The sequence below is a fragment of the Strongylocentrotus purpuratus genome, unplaced genomic scaffold (assembly GCF_000002235.5).
Source record: "Strongylocentrotus purpuratus isolate Spur 01 unplaced genomic scaffold, Spur_5.0 spur5_scaffold_17, whole genome shotgun sequence".
Taxonomy (NCBI): domain Eukaryota; kingdom Metazoa; phylum Echinodermata; class Echinoidea; order Camarodonta; family Strongylocentrotidae; genus Strongylocentrotus; species Strongylocentrotus purpuratus.
The window spans coordinates 14,970,992-14,992,476 of NW_022145602.1; the positions used below are offsets into that span (position 1 = coordinate 14,970,992).

At 43.8% G+C, this 21,485-nt stretch overlaps 1 protein-coding gene across 1 annotated transcript; it reads left to right on the forward strand.

The window, feature by feature from the left end:
• The first annotated feature begins 1,279 nt into the window (after nt 1-1,279).
• On the forward strand, nt 1,280-12,639 carry LOC115918714 (cyclic AMP-responsive element-binding protein 3-like protein 1). Its single transcript, XM_030987787.1, has 8 exons — nt 1,280-1,521; nt 2,179-2,496; nt 3,327-3,514; nt 4,186-4,332; nt 4,993-5,051; nt 5,812-5,977; nt 8,613-8,889; nt 9,400-12,639. Exons 1-8 carry the CDS (start codon nt 1,320-1,322, stop codon nt 9,684-9,686), a joined length of 1,644 nt encoding a protein of 547 aa, XP_030843647.1. The 5' UTR covers nt 1,280-1,319; the 3' UTR covers nt 9,687-12,639.
• The last annotated feature ends 8,846 nt before the right edge of the window (nt 12,640-21,485 follow it).

The following is a 21,485-nucleotide window of genomic DNA, read 5'->3' on the forward strand; positions in this document are numbered from 1 at the left end:
TCTTCCCACTAATTTTCACTTAGGAATTGACTTCCTACATTTGACCATATACAACTTTAATCATAATCTTTATAACAAGCTCATACTTTGTTCAAGTGTATTTAGTGAGATCAATGAATATTGAATCCTGAAGGTCATTGCCATTTGAAGGTCATATTTGTATGAATGACAATGGAAGGATGTTTGACTTTGTTTGTTAAGATCACATGACCATAACCCGACCTGATTTGTAGATTACATTGTAAATTACATTGTAAATTACATTGTAAATTACATTGTAAATTACATTGTAAATTACATTGTAAATTTGTAATATTGTATGATGAGGTGCCTGTACATGTTCATGTATGAATGAAGGTGGAATAAAAGAAGATGTCAGATTTCAAAAGAGGAATCCGTGTGAGCAAAGTTACAGAATGTTTTAGATTAGCGGAGGAGATGGGGGAATGAAAGTAGCAGTTGTGCATTTGTTTGATTGAGATAATAAAAACTTAAACTGAATTGTTTGTATTCTCTATATGCTGTTTCCTTATTATGATTGTAAGGGGAATCGCTGTGGGGTTTTTCTTGCAATCCATCTGCTTTTCAATGCAAATTTCCCAGGCACAATTTTATTACTTATCATATCTTTGTATCTTATGCAATTGATAAATTGAATTGAACTGATTTGAAATGAAGAGGTTCAAACTTTAAAGAACCTGACCTAGAAAAGAAGTAGTTATACATGTAGTTATTTATCTTTCAATTTTATTTTAAAATTCACATCTGAATATTGTGAAAACTAGAAGCTTTTGCTTGTTGTTTGATCCTTTTCATGGCAAGAAAATTGCTGAGAAGTATTGGTGTACCGTGATGAACTTCATGAAAGTGCAGGCAAAAGTGTCTGGTTTTAAAGCCTGTCTGCACTAGTTTGACCAGGGGGGGGGGGTTAGATCTCCCTGCAAGGTCACTGACAGGTGGTTACCTCATCAAATCAGCTCTCAATTAACATAAGAAAAAGGGGACCATGGGGGACCAACAGGCACCGATTAGGCATGGTTTGCTATGTAGAGGGAGCAAGTAGCTATAAGTAGTACAGTGGGACTTTAACTATATAACGTAAGTGATATAACTCTGATGATCTAGAAAATCAAACGCCGATCTCCTTTTCACCTCTGACCAGCAGTCGATGACCGACCACCTGGTTATCCAGGCTTATCTTCCCCATCATTTTCATTTGTACATTTTATTGTTTTGTTGTTTGGTAGTTTTCATGGCAAGCAAGTTTCAAAAATCTAACCTCGATCCCCTTCTTTTCACCTCTCTCTGACCAGCAGCCGATGACCGACCACCTGGATGGCTTATCTTCCCCCAGCTACTATGAGTACGATTACCTGTTTGACGATGACCCACTCCTCTCGGCCGACAAGATGGTTTCGGGCGATGCCTCGGACCCCACTCTACCTCACATCGCTTCTGAGCACAGCTACTCCATGATGAGTGAACCCAACTCGCCCATGATGAAGGACATCAAGCAAGAAGGTAGGGCCGTTTTCACAATGCCTTTTTGCAATGACAAATGACCAAAATCAGTGACAAATCTGCTGATAACCAATCAGAAGCAAGGATTTCAGTAGCTTATAACAGAGACTGTCATCTGTCACTAATGACAGGTTTTGTGAAATGGGGCCCAGATGGGAAAGTTTTTTTCTTCTAATGGGCCGATTTCTGCTTATTAGTTGGATTTTTAGGTTGTTGGTCAAAATGGCGAACTGATATTTGGAAGGTATTTTAGAGATGTTAGCGGGAAGGAAATTGTTGTGGAAGTTGCCACCACCATCATCATCACCACCACACCACTACAACAACTATTATCATCACCACCAAAACTACAACCACTACTACCAAGACCACTACCATCACTATCATAATTATCACCACAACTACCACCATCACCATTACAACAAAAACCGCCACCACCAACACTATAACCACTAATATCACCAGCATAATCATCATCACCACCATCACAACAACTACCACCATCATCACAACTACTATCACAATCATCATCATCACCACAGCCATGACAGTCTCACCACTAGCACCACCTCTACCCCTTTCCTTTCCTTGCTCTGTGATTATTTAATAACCAACCGAGATCAGCAAATCGTTAAATCATCCTCTCTCACCCTCCAGATGATTTGGACAGCAACTACGATCCCGAAGGCCTCCAAGACATGCTCCCCGTTTCCCCCGAGACCGATGACCACCACATCTCCCTCATCTCGTCAGACCAGCACAACAACACCACCACCACCACCACGGCCGGCGGCTTGACCACCGGCTATCTACTCATGGACAAGTTGACCGGCGCCAAATCCATCCTGACCACTGCCAATCGGACATCGCTGACCCGGAACGGAGAACTGAAACCGACCACCACCACCTTGCAACAGAAACAGGACGGATCTAAGATCAAGCTGGAACTGGTGACGATGATGAACGTGGATAATGGTTAGTGACAAAAAAACAGACCAAGCGAAAGTTCTGATAATGCTATACAGGGCCTGGGAGTGTTTCACAAAGACTAAGATCAACATTAAGTTGGACTTAACTATGGCAGGCTGTTCTTGCCACAGTTTGCTCTCACCATTATGATCTTTAGATAATATTTTTTCCTTCAATAATGAATTATTAAAAATGTAAACTCTGTAGATTTGTGACCATGATTTGTACTGTACGTCCCTTGAGAGACCAATACCAGTAAGAGCAAACAGCCTGTATGGCCTGCCATAGTTAAGTCCAACTTGAAGTCGATCTCAGTCTTTCCGAAACACTCCCCTTGTCTTATAAAGAGTTGCGATCGATCAGAATCGCAAGTTTGCAGTCTCCTATCTCTTATGTACATAGTTGCGATTGATATCAATCATATCTCATAACTGTTTATTAGTTGGGGCCGAATTATCTGTGGTATTACTCAAATAAAATGCAAAGTAGTAAGGTATAGATGGTGCAGTAAGGTATTCATTCAAGGAAGCACAGAGAAAGATTTTGTTGGACTGTATGTGTGATGTAAAACCCCTATGATAAGAAGCTTGGTATTGGTCAATTTCCAGGGCTTTACTTTTAAATCAGCTCTTTGAGAGATTTAATTGCTGATTTATGAAATAATAAATACACTAGGCCAGCAAATACATACATGATTTAGTTAGACATTTGATGAAAATGATCAGAAACCTTACAAATTGACAAACTTTTTCAAAATCATTGAAGTTACTTGGATGCTTCGAGTTATATTCTGATGAGTAATCCTTGTTCTTTCAATTTTTTTGGGGATAAATCAGGACTGGGCTCGAAACATCAGATGCCACCGACACCACCCGGTAGTACTGCCAGCTATAGTGACAGCGACGGAAGCGAGAGTCCCGGGAGATCCACCCCCTCCTCGCCCCGTGCCGTACCCATCCAACCTGCCAAGCGACCCATCTGCCACACCCGAACCGTCTCTCCTCAGCTCTTCACCAACATCCAGGTAAGTAACCATGGCAACTGGTTGTGTTGATGTTGATCTTGATGATGGTGATGGTGATGATGATTATGAAGTTGGTTGTGGTACCAGTGGTATTGAGTATTGGAGATTAAGATGGTGATGGTGACAGTAGTGTGATGATTGTAATTTTGTTGGTGGCGGTGGTGATGATGTTGATGTTGATGATGATGATGATGATGATTGTGGCGATGTTGACAAAGTGGTGATGTTGACAAAGTGGTGATGATGATGATGATGGTTGTTGGTGGAGGTGTTGATGATGAAGATGATGGTGGTGATGATGGTGGTGATGAGGATGATGATGATGACGAAGACGATGGATTTGATGATGATGATGATGATTATTGTGGTGGTGGAGGTGATGGTGATGATGATGATCATAGAAGTTTCACTCATGACCATCAAAATACACAAAAATAATATTCTAGATGGGGATGGTGATGATGATGATGATGATGATTATGATGATGATGATGCTGAAGGTAGTGGTGTTGGTGGAGGTGGATATGATGATGGTGATTATTATTTTTCTGATGGTGGTGGTAGAGGTGATGGTGATGATGACGATGATCATGGAAGTTTCACTCATGACCATCAAAATACACAAAAATAATAATCTACTAAAAACTATCCTTCAAATATCATTATCACAGAAACTGCCCCAATCTGGTCCTCTGCATCTGACAGAAGAAGAAAGACGCACTCTGAGGCAGGAAGGTTACCCCATCCCGACCAAGCTCCCCCTGACCAAGGCTGAAGAGAAATCACTCAAGAAAGTCCGCAGGAAGATCAAAAACAAGGTAAGGACGCAAAGCCATAGGTCCCCTTGATGCCAATTCAGTTCATTTTTATGCATTCCATTTCTAAAGTAAATGAACAGCTATATATGATAAACGAATATATTACATATTTACATTTGTTTATGATAAAAAAAATATTAAAAAACGATTGGGTCAGAATATGAGCCTCTATTACATTGAAAGAAAATGAAAAGTCCAATCTTTTTAAGCTTCCTATTGTCAAATTTCACAATGTTGGAAAAATTTAGAAATATGGATATGGGTAGGAATTGCAATTGTTTATAGTATTATGTTTCCTTTTTGCTTTGCTTGGCTATTACTATCTAACATTTGTTAATTGGGCAGTATCGATTTTCAGAAATAATAATAATAATAATATTGGATATTTATATAGCGCACATATCCACCATACATGGCGCTCAAGGCTCTCCAACTATTACCCCGGCTCTGCTAGGCAGCCGATTTCGGCGCTCACAGCATTCAAGGAATTCCTTCCTACCGGTACCCATTTAACACCTGGGTGGAGAGTGACAAACGTAAATTAATGTCTTGCCAAAGGACATTAGTGCCGCGGCGGGTGAGGGTTTATAAATCAGTACTGTTATGGAAGTATGGCGATGAGAGATTTAATTTTTGTTTTTTTATTCTTTTTTCTTCCAGATTTCGGCTCAGGAAAGCAGGCGGAAGAAGAAGGAATACTTGGAGGCTCTTGAGAAAAGGTGAGAAATAATATTTATTTGAAAATGTTCCCAAAGAAATTCAGCAATAGACCGGTTTAATAACTTATTCAAATTTATGGATGCTTCTTTCCTAGGGACCTAGTGATGAGTTATCCATTAACCTGTTATTAATGAATGAACTACAATACTTGGAATCCAGTCTGCATGCATAACTTGTTGCTATGTGGGGCAAGCCTCTAGCAAGCTTTCAGGTTGTCAAGAACAGTCTTTGTTTAAAAATTATGCATAACATTTGAATATGTTAGTAATCCGGTCTTTTTCATAGGAATATTTGATGTAATCCCACTGTGGTACTAAACTTTGTAGTGGTCCTTGACTTTTACAGTCTAAGCCCGAATCATCAGTTACGGGTCCCTAAGTAAAGTTAAGTGTAGCCTTCCAAAGCTAAACATAAGGTTCCGATAAATAATATCTTGATAACAACAGTTGGGTTTTAAAATAGTTACTACATGTATACCTGTCTTGTTATTTATTATCACTAACATATTGTTTTGGTACACTGTTTTGGTATATTTCAAGATATTTGTTTCATCACTTTCGTCAAATATTGAGTGTCCATCCATTTTTTTAAAAAGGGGAAAAAATAAGGTTCCAATATATAAAGCAGAATTTTAACTTAAATTTTGTTCCCAGTTCAGATTTGGAGAGCATGAACTAGTTTCTATCCATATGGAGAAATTTCATGAAATGTTATAAGACAATGGTCTGTTTTTAAACATGATATCTGCTCTATTTTTAGAATGGACTCTTATACCAGCGAGAACACGGAACTGAAACGGAAAGTCGAGAACCTTGAGAACACCAATCAGTCGCTGAGCTCTCAGCTCTCCAAGCTACAGTCGATCGTCAACAAGATCTCCAAACCAATCAAAGCTCACACAACTCAGACCGGTACTTGCCTCATGGTAAGATTAGAATCAGATTAAGATCAGATTAAGATTAATTTACACAGGTTAATATCAGATTAAGATTAAAATATTGTCAACAAGATCTCCAAACCAGTACTTGCCTCATGGTAAGATTACAATCAGATTAAGATCAGATTAAGATTAATTGACACAGAATAAGATCAGATTAAGATTAATTGACACAGGTTAATATCAGATTAAGATTAAAGCTAAATTCGCGTTTCAAGATCTCCAAACCAATCAAAGCTCAAACAACTCAGACCGGTACTTGCCTCATGGTAAGATTAGAATCAGATTAAAATTAGTTTGACGCAGATTAAGATTAAAAGGTTGAATTGCCCCTTTAAAGAGTCTCTATTATAATCTGAGTATATATACCTCCACTCCCTCTCACTCCTGCTCCGGCTCCCCCCCCCCCCCCCCCCCCCTAAAAATAAAAATAAAACCTACATAAATCTACAGTCCTACTCCTTGATTGCAAATTTTGAATTGATTTATTTGTTAATAAAGAATCAGTTTTGATTTGTGACAAAAAGGTCTATCCATTCCCTAAAAAGACTAAATGTGGGAAATCCTGCTGAAAAGGCCTTCAAAGTACCATTCTTTTTTTCTTTCTTAGAATTTGTGATGTTTTGAGATAGTTTGTTTAGGAAGAGTTTGTCTGTACCCTTCTGTTTTGCACATTAGTTCCATAACTATTCATTTAGGAATGTAGTCATGCTTGCAAAATTGTTATGGTCTCAAAAATGCTGACACCGGTGAGAAAAAAACCTTAATTTTTGTGAAATCAATTAGCAGTGCTGCTAAATAATAAATTACAGGCCATTCCTTGCCATTTTGAATAGAGTAGATTGAAGTTTGCAGTGTTGTGTGAGTTTTGTTTTTTTAACAGCGATTGAGCAACTATTTTGTGTGTGTGTTCATTTCCATATATGTAATACATCTAACGCATTTCCTCATTGATTTGAGTCGAGCGTAACATAAGTTACGGTTTTGACGAGCCTCGCCAAACAAACCTTCACACATGCATGTTGCTATCAATCACAACGCATATTTACCACATGTGACTTTATTATTTATTTATTGTGCCGTTTTTTGTGTTCATTTTATTTCCCCCCGTCCATCCCCTGCTTGCTTGTATTGAAATCGCCCCCACACGGCCCGCCCGCCCGCCCGCCTGACTATTTATCACATGCACACACGAACACCGCCCTCTCATGACAGCCCCCTACCGAGTCCCGCCACCACAGCAGCCAGCGACAGTGCAATGCCAAGAGATTGAGATGATGAAGGAGGCCCTCACTAGGGCATTTAAGTGCAATCGACAATTTTAAAGACAAGGCACAGGTGGGGTTTTCTCTTCAAAACGTGGATTTATTTTATTAATTTATTTATTTCTAATCATCGCTTCTGCAACCATCGTGTGCACCATGCTTGCCTCATTATAATATTCATGAAGAGAACATTTGCATATTAGATATAAGCTTTTTAAAATTTTGTAGAACAAGAAATGACAAATTTCCCAAATTGCTACCCAAGGCTAAAGTGCAGCTCAAGTTTATGTTTTTATGTTCTAAACTTTTTTACTTTTTTTAAATTAAAGATTGCTTAAAATGCATCAGATATGCATCAAAATTGGAATGCATTGGAATTGAAGTAAGGGGTATTTCTAGTGCCTTGTCATAATAATATTTAAAAATGAAATAATTGCATCTCTCATCTGCTCCAGCGCTTCATCTGCATTCATTCATCCATTATTTACAGTTTTTCTACAAATGATTGTAAAACACCCCACCCCTTCCCCACACCTCCCCCCCCCCCTCCCTTCACACCACCCATTCTCAGGTTCAATAAAAAGGCTCATGATTGCGTGCTATTGGCTATATTTGTAATTTATGTAGCTTGCAAATATTTCTCTGCCGTTCCTTTTCCATAGCATTTTCAATTCCGTTATGAGAGGCTTGTTAGCATACTCTGTTGAATTGACATGTTTATTAACATATTCAAATTTATGGATGACTTAAAGCCCACCTGAAACTCACTAAACCACATTTTCTTGTCTTTTTACTCCACCCAATTTTTTTGGCATATAGATTGGTGACTTCCAGCTCATCTAAATTTCACTAAATTACACTAAATTACATTTTCTTTGCTTTTTACTCCATCCGAAACAAACTTAAATTCCACTCCGCAGTTCAAAACACAACTGAAAATGTATCTGTTTATCAAAAAATGACCGTCATTTTATTTAGGTTAATAAACTTGCATATTCATTGTTGTCAGGCCTTTGATTGAAGATTTATTTTTGGTGTCTCGCTTACAGAAGGAACCCACAAGTATTTGTGGCTTTGAGTAAAGAGTTAAATAGTGGAGTGAGAAGATTGTAAAATGATTTCCAAGCATGATATTGCATCCTCATACCTAGAATCACTTAACAATCATACTCCACTATTTAAGTCTTTACTCAGAGCCACAAATACTTGTGGGTTCCTTATGTAAGTGGGACACCAAAAATGTCACAAAGTGGGTCCCTAATTAATGGAATTACTCATATGTGTGCATTGTAAATTCTTGTACTATGATATCATATTAATCACAAAGTCTCTCTTAAATTTCTTTCTCGTCTTTCCAGGTTTTAGTTTTATGTTTTGCTGTCTTCCTTGGTTCCTGGACACCCCATTCTTTCTTGAGCAGCAACCAGCATCTCCCCAAGCTCTTCTCATCCTCCTCATCGCCCAACAACGACATGCCACACCCCTTCTTTGGTCCCTATGGTAACAACATTCAGTACTCCGCCCCCAGTTTCCATGGCGACGACGGCGAGGACCAGCCTGACCCCATTTTCAGGATGTACGGTCCTAAGCCAGCTTCCGGTTCGGAGGACGATGACCCCTATACGACCCACTCAAGTAAGTTATCTTAATTGATATCCTTTTTTTTTTTAAAGCAGCTGGAGTATAATTGATTAGATTGATACTCGTCTGTAAAATCCCAATTAAACATACCCCTGCTAAGGAGAACAATTTGGTGGAATGCTTTTGATCACCAAGCATTTCTATCAGTCATTGCTTGTAAAAGATATTACCTGTTAGCTGTAATAACTTTCTTAAAAAAATTAAGAATTTTAAGATAGAAACATTAAATGGCAGATGCAACCTGCACCATAGGGAGAGGATTACAAAGAGAGATAGAGTGAGTGAAAGAGAGATAGAGAGATAGAGTGAGTGAGAGAGAGATAGAGAGATAGAGTGAGTGAGAGAGAGATAGAGAGATAGAGTGAGTGAGAGAGAGATAGAGAGAGAAGGGAGGGAGGGAGGGAGAGGGAAAGATAGAGAGAGATGAGGGATGTAAAGTGAATTTTAGTGAGGGATGAATTAAGTGGTAACGAACTCTTTCGTTTTCGTCTCTTCCTCTCACAGTGCGTTCTTCTCGCACCCTGCTCTCCTACCAAGATGAGGAAGACGCCTTCGCCGGCATCGATCCTCATTACCATGACGACAGCCACGCCCTTCTGGACAACATCGCCCCAGAGGCCCCTAGCTTTGCCAAGATGGCCGCCGCCCTGATGACTGGGCTGGGGTCGGAGGTCGCGGGCGTGGAGAGCGAGGAGACCGGCTACGAGGCGTATATGATGCACCCCGACATGGAAGCTAAGATCATACCAGTCGATACGATGGCCCTTATCAATCGCTCCTCCAACAAGTGAATCCACACCCTAAATATCTCACGTAAAAGAACCTTCTCCTTCTCTATCTAGTCCATGTGTGGACAGAATATCCAAGTCTTTTTATCTTTTCAAACATAGTGACTAAACATATGACTGTATACTGTATAGAGAGATGGGGTATTAGATAGGCTGCTTTTTCTCCATTTTTGTTGGAGAGAGGTTGCTTATGGAGATAGCGCTTTTAATGATGTTTGGCTAACAGATCATGTATCATCGAGAGTAAAAGTTATTTCTCACCCATTTGTTGAGCCCCTTTGAATTAGAAATTTAGATCCCATCATTTCTTGTTGGTTTTTAAAGCATCCTTGTTTTAAAGGGGTAAAATGCTTTTGAAATGTCATCCAATTAAAGCAATTTCCACAACTCATGACTTCAGCTGCTAAGCTCTCGCTATAAGTTTGTTTTGCCATAAAATAAAATCAATGCAATGAAACTTACTTTAAAGACCAAGTACTCCTTTTGAGTTCAAAAGTTTTTTTAGTCGTTGGCCATTGTCGAGACATATTTGTGAGAATAACTTGGGGGTGATGTTGTGTGCTGTAAAGTTTCTTTCGCGGTTCAAATCTGTGATTTGAGCTTGCGAATGGAAAGCAGAAACATCTCATCAAGACTTGGTGGGCGTGGTTCTCCAAGATGTGGTTCATGCCGTGACGGGTATTGAACCATGAACCTGCGCCGCGCCGCGTGTTGATGGGGGTGTCCTGTTAAAAGGATGGAGATATCATTGTTTCTAGATAAAACCTCTCGTTTGTTGTTTTCTAAGTAAGATCATGTATCAAACGGCTAGAAAGAGGTAGATAATATCCTATTGAGCTTCCAGACCCATTTATCTTTTAAATATTTAAAGCTAGAAGATGATGAGATAGAGGAGATTTATTCATGGAAATGAATCTAAAAGATCTCATAGAAGCCATGTCTCTATTCTAAGATCAGAATGTTTTTTTTTGTTGTATTTGTCCAAGGAAGATAGTAAGAGTTCAAAGAAATCGGGTATGAAAAAAAAGTAAAACTTGTGCCTTGCCTGTTATATATACATGTAGTTAAGATGATTATTGGAATCTACATATTATCAGTATGTAGGTTACGTGTAGATTAGTGGAATCTACATGAAAATGAATTATGTATTAATTAGAATCATTGGCCATTGAAGTGAAAAATAACAATAAATTCACGGTCAACAAGTATTATTGATTATTTGTTTCAAATTACACAGGTATGTAAATGTATTGTGAAATACTTAAGGATCACGGCGTATAAGTAACAAAAAGATGATTCTTTTAGGGGTGTTTTTGTTTATTTTGAAGCACAGAATATGAGGGTTTGTTAGTTTACAAAAATCATTCATATTTTGATAGACATGTAGAATAACAGTATGAAGATACGTACTTAGACATGAACCTTTGAACTGCAAGTACCCGTCTTATTCTGGTGTTCTTGTTTATTTTTTTTCTTCAGATTTATTGAAAGGTTTTTTTTTTATTTATGTTGGAAATGTTACATGCTAGGGGGATATGAATGATACAATGCGTCTTGATTTTCATGCCTTTTTCTTCTTGTGTACTTGGGACCACTACAAAGAAGACTGTTGTATCATGTAGATGTACATGTTTATTTATTTTACTATTCTCTTGTCTGTTATTTTTTAGGAGAATTCAGGGTTTTTCTCATATAGCCTCATGAGAAAGAATTTATTGTCATTTTTTATCATTTTTTTTTATGAATTGATTTAGGAATAAATTTTTTGCCTCTTGTTTAAAAAAGAGGAATGTCCTCTTTTTATCTTTTTTTGTTCCAAACATGTGCTGAATGTGTTATAAAGATGTTTGTGCCAGGGAGTATAACAAATTTAATGAATTGTTATGAAAATTTGTATAAATATTAAAAATCATGTGAAAATGTCTTGATTTATGAATACGAGGGAAGTCCTTATATGTAAGATTGCCAAAAAACAGTAAACTGCCTATTTTGTCTTGTAAAGTAAGAAAAGATTAAAAAAATCTTTGTGTGTCCCTGTTTTTGCCTTAGTGATAGGGTAGTACTTAAGGCAAAGTTTTATTATTTTGGAAAATGTTTTCCTTAATGTAAGTTGAAAGGCATGTGCAGGCACTGAGGCCTTATTTCTAAATTATTTTTGTTATAACAAAAGCATTTTTTGATGACTCGCATATTCCATCCCCAGAGTGTGAGTTTTTAAATATTTTGATATTTATAATCATGATCCGTTAAATTTATTGTATCATTTATTCAGTATGTAATCGAGTAGTGCCCCTGAACAAAAAAACTATTTATTTACCAGTACAAATATTTTCCCCCTTTAAGTTCCCATGATGGTTGGAATTTATTTGTTTTTTCGTTTTTGTTTTCAAAAGTCTATTTAGAGAGCTGGATTTAGACAAACCTACTTTTTTTCAATTTTATTTAGGTTTTATTGAACTCTAACTCAAAAGAGAATGAATTTCAGGATGAATTGATTATAGTATCTCTTTCTTAAAATTATGTGCAGTATTACTTTTAATTTTTGGAAGATAAAGTGCCTTATTGTATCTTGTTCAAGTGGAAAGTGTAAAGCCTGTGAAACAGAAACAATTTTGCCTTTGGTTCTTTTCCTTTGGTTTCTCTTCTTTTTTTCTCCTCCTTTTTTTCCCTCTTTTTTTTCCCTTCTATTTTCTCCCTCTTCTTTCTTTCCTAATTCCTTTTCCTATACCTCTTGCTCAAATCTTTCTCAATTTCTGATAACTTCTGTAGATAATAATTGTACATACAAAATAAAAATCATATATGAATATTTCTTTTCGAATTCTGTTCGGTTCAAGCTAAAGAGAACTCTTCAGCGCCATTGAGCGAACAAATTATTTGTTTATTTCTGAGCTTTGTTTCTCGAAATTGTACATACATCTCTTAATTAATAAATCCTCATTACTAAAGCCTTGAAGGTATTGTTTCACTTGTAAATTCTCCTTTTTTTCTTGTGATATATTTATATCACAATTATGTTGCATATTATCATTGTAGTTTTCTTTGAAGGCTTACTTACACACAGATTGTATACCTTTAGGAATAAGGCGAAAAACAGAATCATTTGCTGAAAAGGCTTCCAGATATTTCCTCTTTGTTCAAAAGTATATTTTTTAAACTTTTGCCCAATATAAATTACTACAAAAAATCTACAAAATGAGATATTGTACTGTGGGATTACATTGCATTAAATTGTAAATAAATGTATTTTCCATCAGTATAAAAAAAAACCATTGTTAATGTTGTTTTTTTATAGAAAATGAGTTGTGCGTATGATGAATGAGCATTTTTTTCATATATGTACAAGTATGTGGAAATTTACTCAGGAAGATTTGGTGATACGAGATAGAAAGAAGAAGGGGAGGGGAATGAGTGAGAGAAAGAGAGGGGGAAGGAGGGATAGAAAGAGAAAGAAGGGAGGGATAGAAAGAGAAAGAAGGGAAGGGGGAATGAGTGAGGGACAGAAAGAGAAAAGGGAAAGGGGATGTGTGTGTGAGAGAAAGAGATACTGGTAGATAGAGGGGCAAATGAGTGAGAGAGAGAAGGGAAGGAAAGGGGGGTGAGTGAGAGACAGAGAGAGGGGGAGGGAAGGATGATAGAGAGAGAGAGAGAGAGAAATAGAGAGGAGAGGGGGATAAATGGAATGAGTGAGAGAGGGGGGAAGGGGGAATGTGTGTGAGAGAGAGAAGGGAAGGGGAATGTGTGTGAGAGAGAGAAGGGAAGGGGGAATGTGTGTGAGAGAGAGAAGGGAAGGGGAATGTGTGTGAGAGGGAGAAGGGAAGGGGGAATGTGTGTGAGAGAGAGAAGGGAAGGGGGAATGTGTGTGAGAGAGAGAAGGGAAGGGGGAATGTGTGTGAGAGAGAGAAGGGAAGGGGAATGTGTGTGAGAGAGAGAAGGGAAGGGGAATGTGTGTGAGAGGGAGAAGGGAAGGGGGAATGTGTGTGAGAGAGAGAAGGGAAGGGGAATGTGTGTGAGAGGGAGAAGGGAAGGGGGAATGTGTGTGAGAGGGAGAAGGGAAGGGGGAATGTGTGTGAGAGAGAGAAGGGAAGGGGAATGTGTGTGAGAGAGAGAAGGGAAGGGGAATGTGTGTGAGAGGGAGAAGGGAAGGGGAATGTGTGTGAGAGGGAGAAGGGAAGGGGAATGTGTGTGAGAGGGAGAAGGGAAGGGGGAATGTGTGTGAGAGGGAGAAGGGAAGGGGAAATGTGTGTGAGAGAGAGAAGGGAAGGGGGAATGTGTGTGAGAGAGAGAAGGGAAGGGGAATGTGTGTGAGAGAGAGAAGGGAAGGGGGAATGTGTGTGAGAGAGAGAAGGGAAGGGGGAATGTGTGTGAGAGAGAGAAGGGAAGGGGAATGTGTGTGAGAGGGAGAAGGGAAGGGGGAATGTGTGTGAGAGAGAGAAGGGAAGGGGAATGTGTGTGAGAAGGAGAAGGGAAGGGGAATGTGTGTGAGAGGGAGAAGGGAAGGGGGAATGTGTGTGAGAGGGAGAAGGGAAGGGGGAATGTGTGTGAGAGAGAGAAGGGAAGGGGAATGTGTGTGAGAGGGAGAAGGGAAGGGGGAATGTGTGTGAGAGGGAGAAGGGAAGGGGAATGTGTGTGAGAGAGAGAAGGGAAGGGGAATGTGTGTGAGAGGGAGAAGGGAAGGGGGAATGTGTGTGAGAGGGAGAAGGGAAGGGGAATGTGTGTGAGAGGGAGAAGGGAAGGGGAATGTGTGTGAGAGAGAGAAGGGAAGGGGAATGTGTGTGAGAGGGAGAGAAGGGAAGGGGAATGTGTGTGAGAGAGAGAGAAGGGAAGGGGAATGTGTGTGAGAGGGAGAAGGGAAGGGGAATGTGTGTGAGAGAGAGAGAAGGGAAGGGGAATGTGTGTGAGAGGGAGAAGGGAAGGGGAATGTGTGTGAGAGAGAGAAGGGAAGGGGAATGTGTGTGAGAGGGAGAAGGGAAGGGGGAATGTGTGTGAGAGAGAGAAGGGAAGGGGGAATGTGTGTGAGAGGGAGAAGGGAAGGGGGAATGTGTGTGAGAGGGAGAAGGGAAGGGGGAATGTGTGTGAGAGGGAGAAGGGAAGGGGGAATGTGTGTGAGAGGGAGAAGGGAAGGGGGAATGTGTGTGAGAGGGAGAAGGGAAGGGGGAATGTGTGTGAGAGGGAGAAGGGAAGGGGGAATGTGTGTGAGAGGGAGAAGGGAAGGGGGAATGTGTGTGAGAGAGAGAAGGGAAGGGGGAATGTGTGTGAGAGGGAGAAGGGAAGGGGGAATGTGTGTGAGAGAGAGAAGGGAAGGGGAATGTGTGTGAGAGAGGGAGAAGGGAAGGGGAATGTGTGTGAGAGAGAGAAGGGAAGGGGAATGTGTGTGAGAGGGAGAAGGGAAGGGGGAATGTGTGTGAGAGGGAGAAGGGAAGGGGGAATGTGTGTGAGAGGGAGAAGGGAAGGGGGAATGTGTGTGAGAGAGAGAAGGGAAGGGGAATGTGTGTGAGAGAGGGAGAAGGGAAGGGGAATGTGTGTGAGAGAGAGAAGGGAAGGGGAATGTGTGTGAGAGGGAGAAGGGAAGGGGGAATGTGTGTGAGAGAGAGAAGGGAAGGGGGAATGTGTGTGAGAGAGAGAAGGGAAGGGGGAATGTGTGTGAGAGGGAGAAGGGAAGGGGGAATGTGTGTGAGAGGGAGAAGGGAAGGGGGAATGTGTGTGAGAGGGAGAAGGGAAGGGGGAATGTGTGTGAGAGAGAGAAGGGAAGGGGAATGTGTGTGAGAGAGAGAAGGGAAGGGGAATGTGTGTGAGAGGGAGAAGGGAAGGGGAATGTGTGTGAGAGGGAGAAGGGAAGGGGAATGTGTGTGAGAGGGAGAAGGGAAGGGGGAATGTGTGTGAGAGGGAGAAGGGAAGGGGGAATGTGTGTGAGAGAGAGAAGGGAAGGGGGAATGTGTGTGAGAGAGAGAAGGGAAGGGGAATGTGTGTGAGAGAGAGAAGGGAAGGGGGAATGTGTGTGAGAGAGAGAAGGGAAGGGGGAATGTGTGTGAGAGAGAGAAGGGAAGGGGAATGTGTGTGAGAGAGAGAAGGGAAGGGGAATGTGTGTGAGAGGGAGAAGGGAAGGGGAATGTGTGTGAGAGGGAGAAGGGAAGGGGGAATGTGTGTGAGAGAGAGAAGGGAAGGGGAATGTGTGTGAGAGAGAGAGAAGGGAAGGGGAATGTGTGTGAGAGGGAGAAGGGAAGGGGGAATGTGTGTGAGAGAGAGAAGGGAAGGGGGAATGTGTGTGAGAGGGAGAAGGGAAGGGGGAATGTGTGTGAGAGAGAGAAGGGAAGGGGAATGTGTGTGAGAGAGAGAAGGGAAGGGGAATGTGTGTGAGAGGGAGAAGGGAAGGGGGAATGTGTGTGAGAGAGAGAAGGGAAGGGGGAATGTGTGTGAGAGGGAGAAGGGAAGGGGGAATGTGTGTGAGAGGGAGAAGGGAAGGGGGAATGTGTGTGAGAGGGAGAAGGGAAGGGGGAATGTGTGTGAGAGGGAGAAGGGAAGGGGGAATGTGTGTGAGAGAGAGAAGGGAAGGGGGAATGTGTGTGAGAGAGAGAGAAGGGAAGGGGAATGTGTGTGAGAGAGAGAAGGGAAGGGGAATGTGTGTGAGAGGGAGAAGGGAAGGGGGAATGTGTGTGAGAGAGAGAAGGGAAGGGGAATGTGTGTGAGAGAGAGAAGGGAAGGGGGAATGTGTGTGAGAGAGAGAAGGGAAGGGGGAATGTGTGTGAGAGAGAGAAGGGAAGGGGGAATGTGTGTGAGAGGGAGAAGGGAAGGGGGAATGTGTGTGAGAGAGAGAAGGGAAGGGGAATGTGTGTGAGAGAGAGAAGGGAAGGGGGAATGTGTGTGAGAGAGAGAAGGGAAGGGGGAATGTGTGTGAGAGAGAGAAGGGAAGGGGGAATGTGTGTGAGAGAGAGAAGGGAAGGGGAATGTGTGTGAGAGAGAGAAGGGAAGGGGGAATGTGTGTGAGAGAGAGAAGGGAAGGGGGAATGTGTGTGAGAGGGAGAAGGGAAGAGGGAATGTGTGTGAGAGGGAGAAGGGAAGGGGAATGTGTGTGAGAGGGAGAAGGGAAGGGGAATGTGTGTGAGAGGGAGAAGGGAAGGGGAATGTGTGTGAGAGGGAGAAGGGAAGGGGGAATGTGTGTGAGAGGGAGAAGGGAAGGGGGAATGTGTGTGAGAGAGAGAAGGGAAGGGGGAATGTGTGTGAGAGAGAGAAGGGAAGGGGAATGTGTGTGAGAGAGAGAAGGGAAGGGGGAATGTGTGTGAGAGAGAGAAGGGAAGGGGGAATGTGTGTGAGAGAGAGAAGGGAAGGGGAATGTGTGTGAGAGAGAGAAGGGAAGGGGAATGTGTGTGAGAGGGAGAAGGGAAGGGGAATGTGTGTGAGAGGGAGAAGGGAAGGGGGAATGTGTGTGAGAGAGAGAGAAGGGAAGGGGAATGTGTGTGAGAGAGAGAGAAGGGAAGGGGAATGTGTGTGAGAGGGAGAAGGGAAGGGGGAATGTGTGTGAGAGAGAGAAGGGAAGGGGGAATGTGTGTGAGAGGGAGAAGGGAAGGGGGAATGTGTGTGAGAGAGAGAAGGGAAGGGGAATGTGTGTGTGAGAGAGAAGGGAAGGGGAATGTGTGTGAGAGGGAGAAGGGAAGGGGGAATGTGTGTGAGAGAGAGAAGGGAAGGGGAATGTGTGTGAGAGAGAGAAGGGAAGGGGGAATGTGTGTGAGAGAGAGAAGGGAAGGGGGAATGTGTGTGAGAGAGAGAAGGGAAGGGGAATGTGTGTGAGAGAGAGAGAAGGGAAGGGGAATGTGTGTGAGAGGGAGAAGGGAAGGGGGAATGTGTGTGAGAGAGAGAAGGGAAGGGGGAATGTGTGTGAGAGGGAGAAGGGAAGGGGGAATGTGTGTGAGAGAGAGAAGGGAAGGGGAATGTGTGTGAGAGAGAGAAGGGAAGGGGAATGTGTGTGAGAGGGAGAAGGGAAGGGGGAATGTGTGTGAGAGAGAGAAGGGAAGGGGGAATGTGTGTGAGAGGGAGAAGGGAAGGGGGAATGTGTGTGAGAGGGAGAAGGGAAGGGGAATGTGTGTGAGAGAGAGAAGGGAAGGGGGAATGTGTGTGAGAGATAGAAGGGAAGGGGGAATGTGTGTGAGAGGGAGAAGGGAAGGGGGAATGTGTGTGAGAGAGAGAAGGGAAGGGGAATGTGTGTGAGAGGGAGAAGGGAAGGGGAATGTGTGTGAGAGAGAGAAGGGAAGGGGAATGTGTGTGAGAGAGAGAAGGGAAGGGGAATGTGTGTGAGAGGGAGAAGGGAAGGGGGAATGTGTGTGAGAGAGAGAAGGGAAGGCGAATGTGTGTGAGAGGGAGAAGGGAAGGGGGAATGTGTGTGAGAGAGAGAAGGGAAGGGGGAATGTGTGTGAGAGGGAGAAGGGAAGGGGGAATGTGTGTGAGAGAGAGAAGGGAAGGGGAATGTGTGTGAGAGAGGGAGAAGGGAAGGGGAATGTGTGTGAGAGAGAGAAGGGAAGGGGAATGTGTGTGAGAGAGAGAAGGGAAGGGGAATGTGTGTGAGAGGGAGAAGGGAAGGGGGAATGTGTGTGAGAGGGAGAAGGGAAGGGGGAATGTGTGTGAGAGGGAGAAGGGAAGGGGGAATGTGTGTGAGAGAGAGAAGGGAAGGGGAATGTGTGTGAGAGAGAGAGAAGGGAAGGGGAATGTGTGTGAGAGGGAGAAGGGAAGGGGGAATGTGTGTGAGAGAGAGAAGGGAAGGGGGAATGTGTGTGAGAGGGAGAAGGGAAGGGGGAATGTGTGTGAGAGAGAGAAGGGAAGGGGAATGTGTGTGAGAGAGAGAAGGGAAGGGGAATGTGTGTGAGAGGGAGAAGGGAAGGGGGAATGTGTGTGAGAGAGAGAAGGGAAGGGGGAATGTGTGTGAGAGGGAGAAGGGAAGGGGGAATGTGTGTGAGAGGGAGAAGGGAAGGGGGAATGTGTGTGAGAGGGAGAAGGGAAGGGGGAATGTGTGTGAGAGGGAGAAGGGAAGGGGGAATGTGTGTGAGAGGGAGAAGGGAAGGGGGAATGTGTGTGAGAGGGAGAAGGGAAGGGGAATGTGTGTGAGAGAGAGAAGGAAAGGGGGAATGTGTGTGAGAGAGAGAAGGGAAGGGGAATGTGTGTGAGAGAGAGAAGGGAAGGGGGAATGTGTGTGAGAGGGAGAAGGGAAGGGGGGATGTGTGTGAGAGAGAGAAGGGAAGGGGAATGTGTGTGAGAGGGAGAAGGGAAGGGGGAATGTGTGTGAGAGGGAGAAGGGAAGGGGGAATGTGTGTGAGAGGGAGAAGGGAAGGGGGAATGTGTGTGAGAGAGAGAAGGGAAGGGGAATGTGTGTGAGAGGGAGAAGGGAAGGGGGAATGTGTGTGAGAGAGAGAAGGGAAGGGGAATGTGTGTGAGAGGGAGAAGGGAAGGGGGAATGTGTGTGAGAGAGAGAAGGGAAGGGGAATGTGTGTGAGAGGGAGAAGGGAAGGGGGAATGTGTGTGAGAGAGAGAGAAGGGAAGGGGAATGTGTGTGAGAGAGAGAAGGGAAGGGGAATGTGTGTGAGAGGGAGAAGGGAAGGGGGAATGTGTGTGAGAGAGAGAAGGGAAGGGGAATGTGTGTGAGAGAGAGAAGGGAAGGGGAATGTGTGTGAGAGGGAGAAGGGAAGGGGAATGTGTGTGAGAGGGAGAAGGGAAGGGGGAATGTGTGTGAGAGAGAGAAGGGAAGGGGAATGTGTGTGAGAGAGAGAGAAGGGAAGGGGAATGTGTGTGAGAGGGAGAAGGGAAGGGGGAATGTGTGTGAGAGAGAGAAGGGAAGGGGGAATGTGTGTGAGAGGGAGAAGGGAAGGGGGAATGTGTGTGAGAGAGAGAAGGGAAGGGGAATGTGTGTGAGAGAGAGAAGGGAAGGGGAATGTGTGTGAGAGGGAGAAGGGAAGGGGGAATGTGTGTGAGAGAGAGAAGGGAAGGGGGAATGTGTGTGAGAGGGAGAAGGGAAGGGGGAATGTGTGTGAGAGGGAGAAGGGAAGGGGGAATGTGTGTGAGAGGGAGAAGGGAAGGGGGAATGTGTGTGAGAGGGAGAAGGGAAGGGGGAATGTGTGTGAGAGAGAGAAGGGAAGGGGGAATGTGTGTGAGAGAGAGAGAAGGGAAGGGGAATGTGTGTGAGAGAGAGAAGGGAAGGGGAATGTGTGTGAGAGGGAGAAGGGAAGGGGGAATGTGTGTGAGAGAGAGAAGGGAAGGGGAATGTGTGTGAGAGAGAGAAGGGAAGGGGGAATGTGTGTGAGAGAGAGAAGGGAAGGGGGAATGTGTGTGAGAGAGAGAAGGGAAGGGGGAATGTGTGTGAGAGAGAGAAGGGAAGGGGAATGTGTGTGAGAGAGAGAAGGGAAGGGGGAATGTGTGTGAGAGAGAGAAGGGAAGGGGAATGTGTGTGAGAGGGAGAAGGGAAGGGGGAATGTGTGTGAGAGGGAGAAGGGAAGGGGAATGTGTGTGAGAGGGAGAAGGGAAGGGGAATGTGTGTGAGAGGGAGAAGGGAAGGGGAATGTGTGTGAGAGGGAGAAGGGAAGGGGGAATGTGTGTGAGAGGGAGAAGGGAAGGGGGAATGTGTGTGAGAGAGAGAAGGGAAGGGGGAATGTGTGTGAGAGAGAGAAGGGAAGGGGAATGTGTGTGAGAGAGAGAAGGGAAGGGGGAATGTGTGTGAGAGAGAGAAGGGAAGGGGGAATGTGTGTGAGAGAGAGAAGGGAAGGGGAATGTGTGTGAGAGAGAGAAGGGAAGGGGAATGTGTGTGAGAGGGAGAAGGGAAGGGGGAATGTGTGTGAGAGGGAGAAGGGAAGGGGAATGTGTGTGAGAGAGAGAGAAGGGAAGGGGAATGTGTGTGAGAGAGAGAGAAGGGAAGGGGAATGTGTGTGAGAGGGAGAAGGGAAGGGGGAATGTGTGTGAGAGAGAGAAGGGAAGGGGGAATGTGTGTGAGAGGGAGAAGGGAAGGGGGAATGTGTGTGAGAGAGAGAAGGGAAGGGGAATGTGTGTGTGAGAGAGAAGGGAAGGGGAATGTGTGTGAGAGGGAGAAGGGAAGGGGGAATGTGTGTGAGAGAGAGAAGGGAAGGGGAATGTGTGTGAGAGAGAGAAGGGAAGGGGGAATGTGTGTGAGAGAGAGAAGGGAAGGGGGAATGTGTGTGAGAGAGAGAAGGGAAGGGGAATGTGTGTGAGAGAGAGAGAAGGGAAGGGGAATGTGTGTGAGAGGGAGAAGGGAAGGGGGAATGTGTGTGAGAGAGAGAAGGGAAGGGGGAATGTGTGTGAGAGGGAGAAGGGAAGGGGGAATGTGTGTGAGAGAGAGAAGGGAAGGGGAATGTGTGTGAGAGAGAGAAGGGAAGGGGAATGTGTGTGAGAGGGAGAAGGGAAGGGGGAATGTGTGTGAGAGAGAGAAGGGAAGGGGGAATGTGTGTGAGAGGGAGAAGGGAAGGGGGAATGTGTGTGAGAGGGAGAAGGGAAGGGGAATGTGTGTGAGAGAGAGAAGGGAAGGGGGAATGTGTGTGAGAGATAGAAGGGAAGGGGGAATGTGTGTGAGAGGGAGAAGGGAAGGGGGAATGTGTGTGAGAGAGAGAAGGGAAGGGGAATGTGTGTGAGAGGGAGAAGGGAAGGGGAATGTGTGTGAGAGAGAGAAGGGAAGGGGAATGTGTGTGAGAGAGAGAAGGGAAGGGGAATGTGTGTGAGAGGGAGAAGGGAAGGGGGAATGTGTGTGAGAGAGAGAAGGGAAGGGGAATGTGTGTGAGAGGGAGAAGGGAAGGGGGAATGTGTGTGAGAGAGAGA

Excerpts from the sequence above, each read along its gene's own strand:
- LOC115918714 (XM_030987787.1), top strand. The coding sequence starts at position 1,320 with ATGACCGACCACCTGGATGGCTTATCTTCCCCCAGCTACTATGAGTAC. Across the intron at positions 5,052-5,811 it reads TTGGAGGCTCTTGAGAAAAG|AATGGACTCTTATACCAGCG; the intron begins GTGAGAAATAAT and ends CTCTATTTTTAG. Across the intron at positions 5,978-8,612 it reads AGACCGGTACTTGCCTCATG|GTTTTAGTTTTATGTTTTGC; the intron begins GTAAGATTAGAA and ends TCGTCTTTCCAG.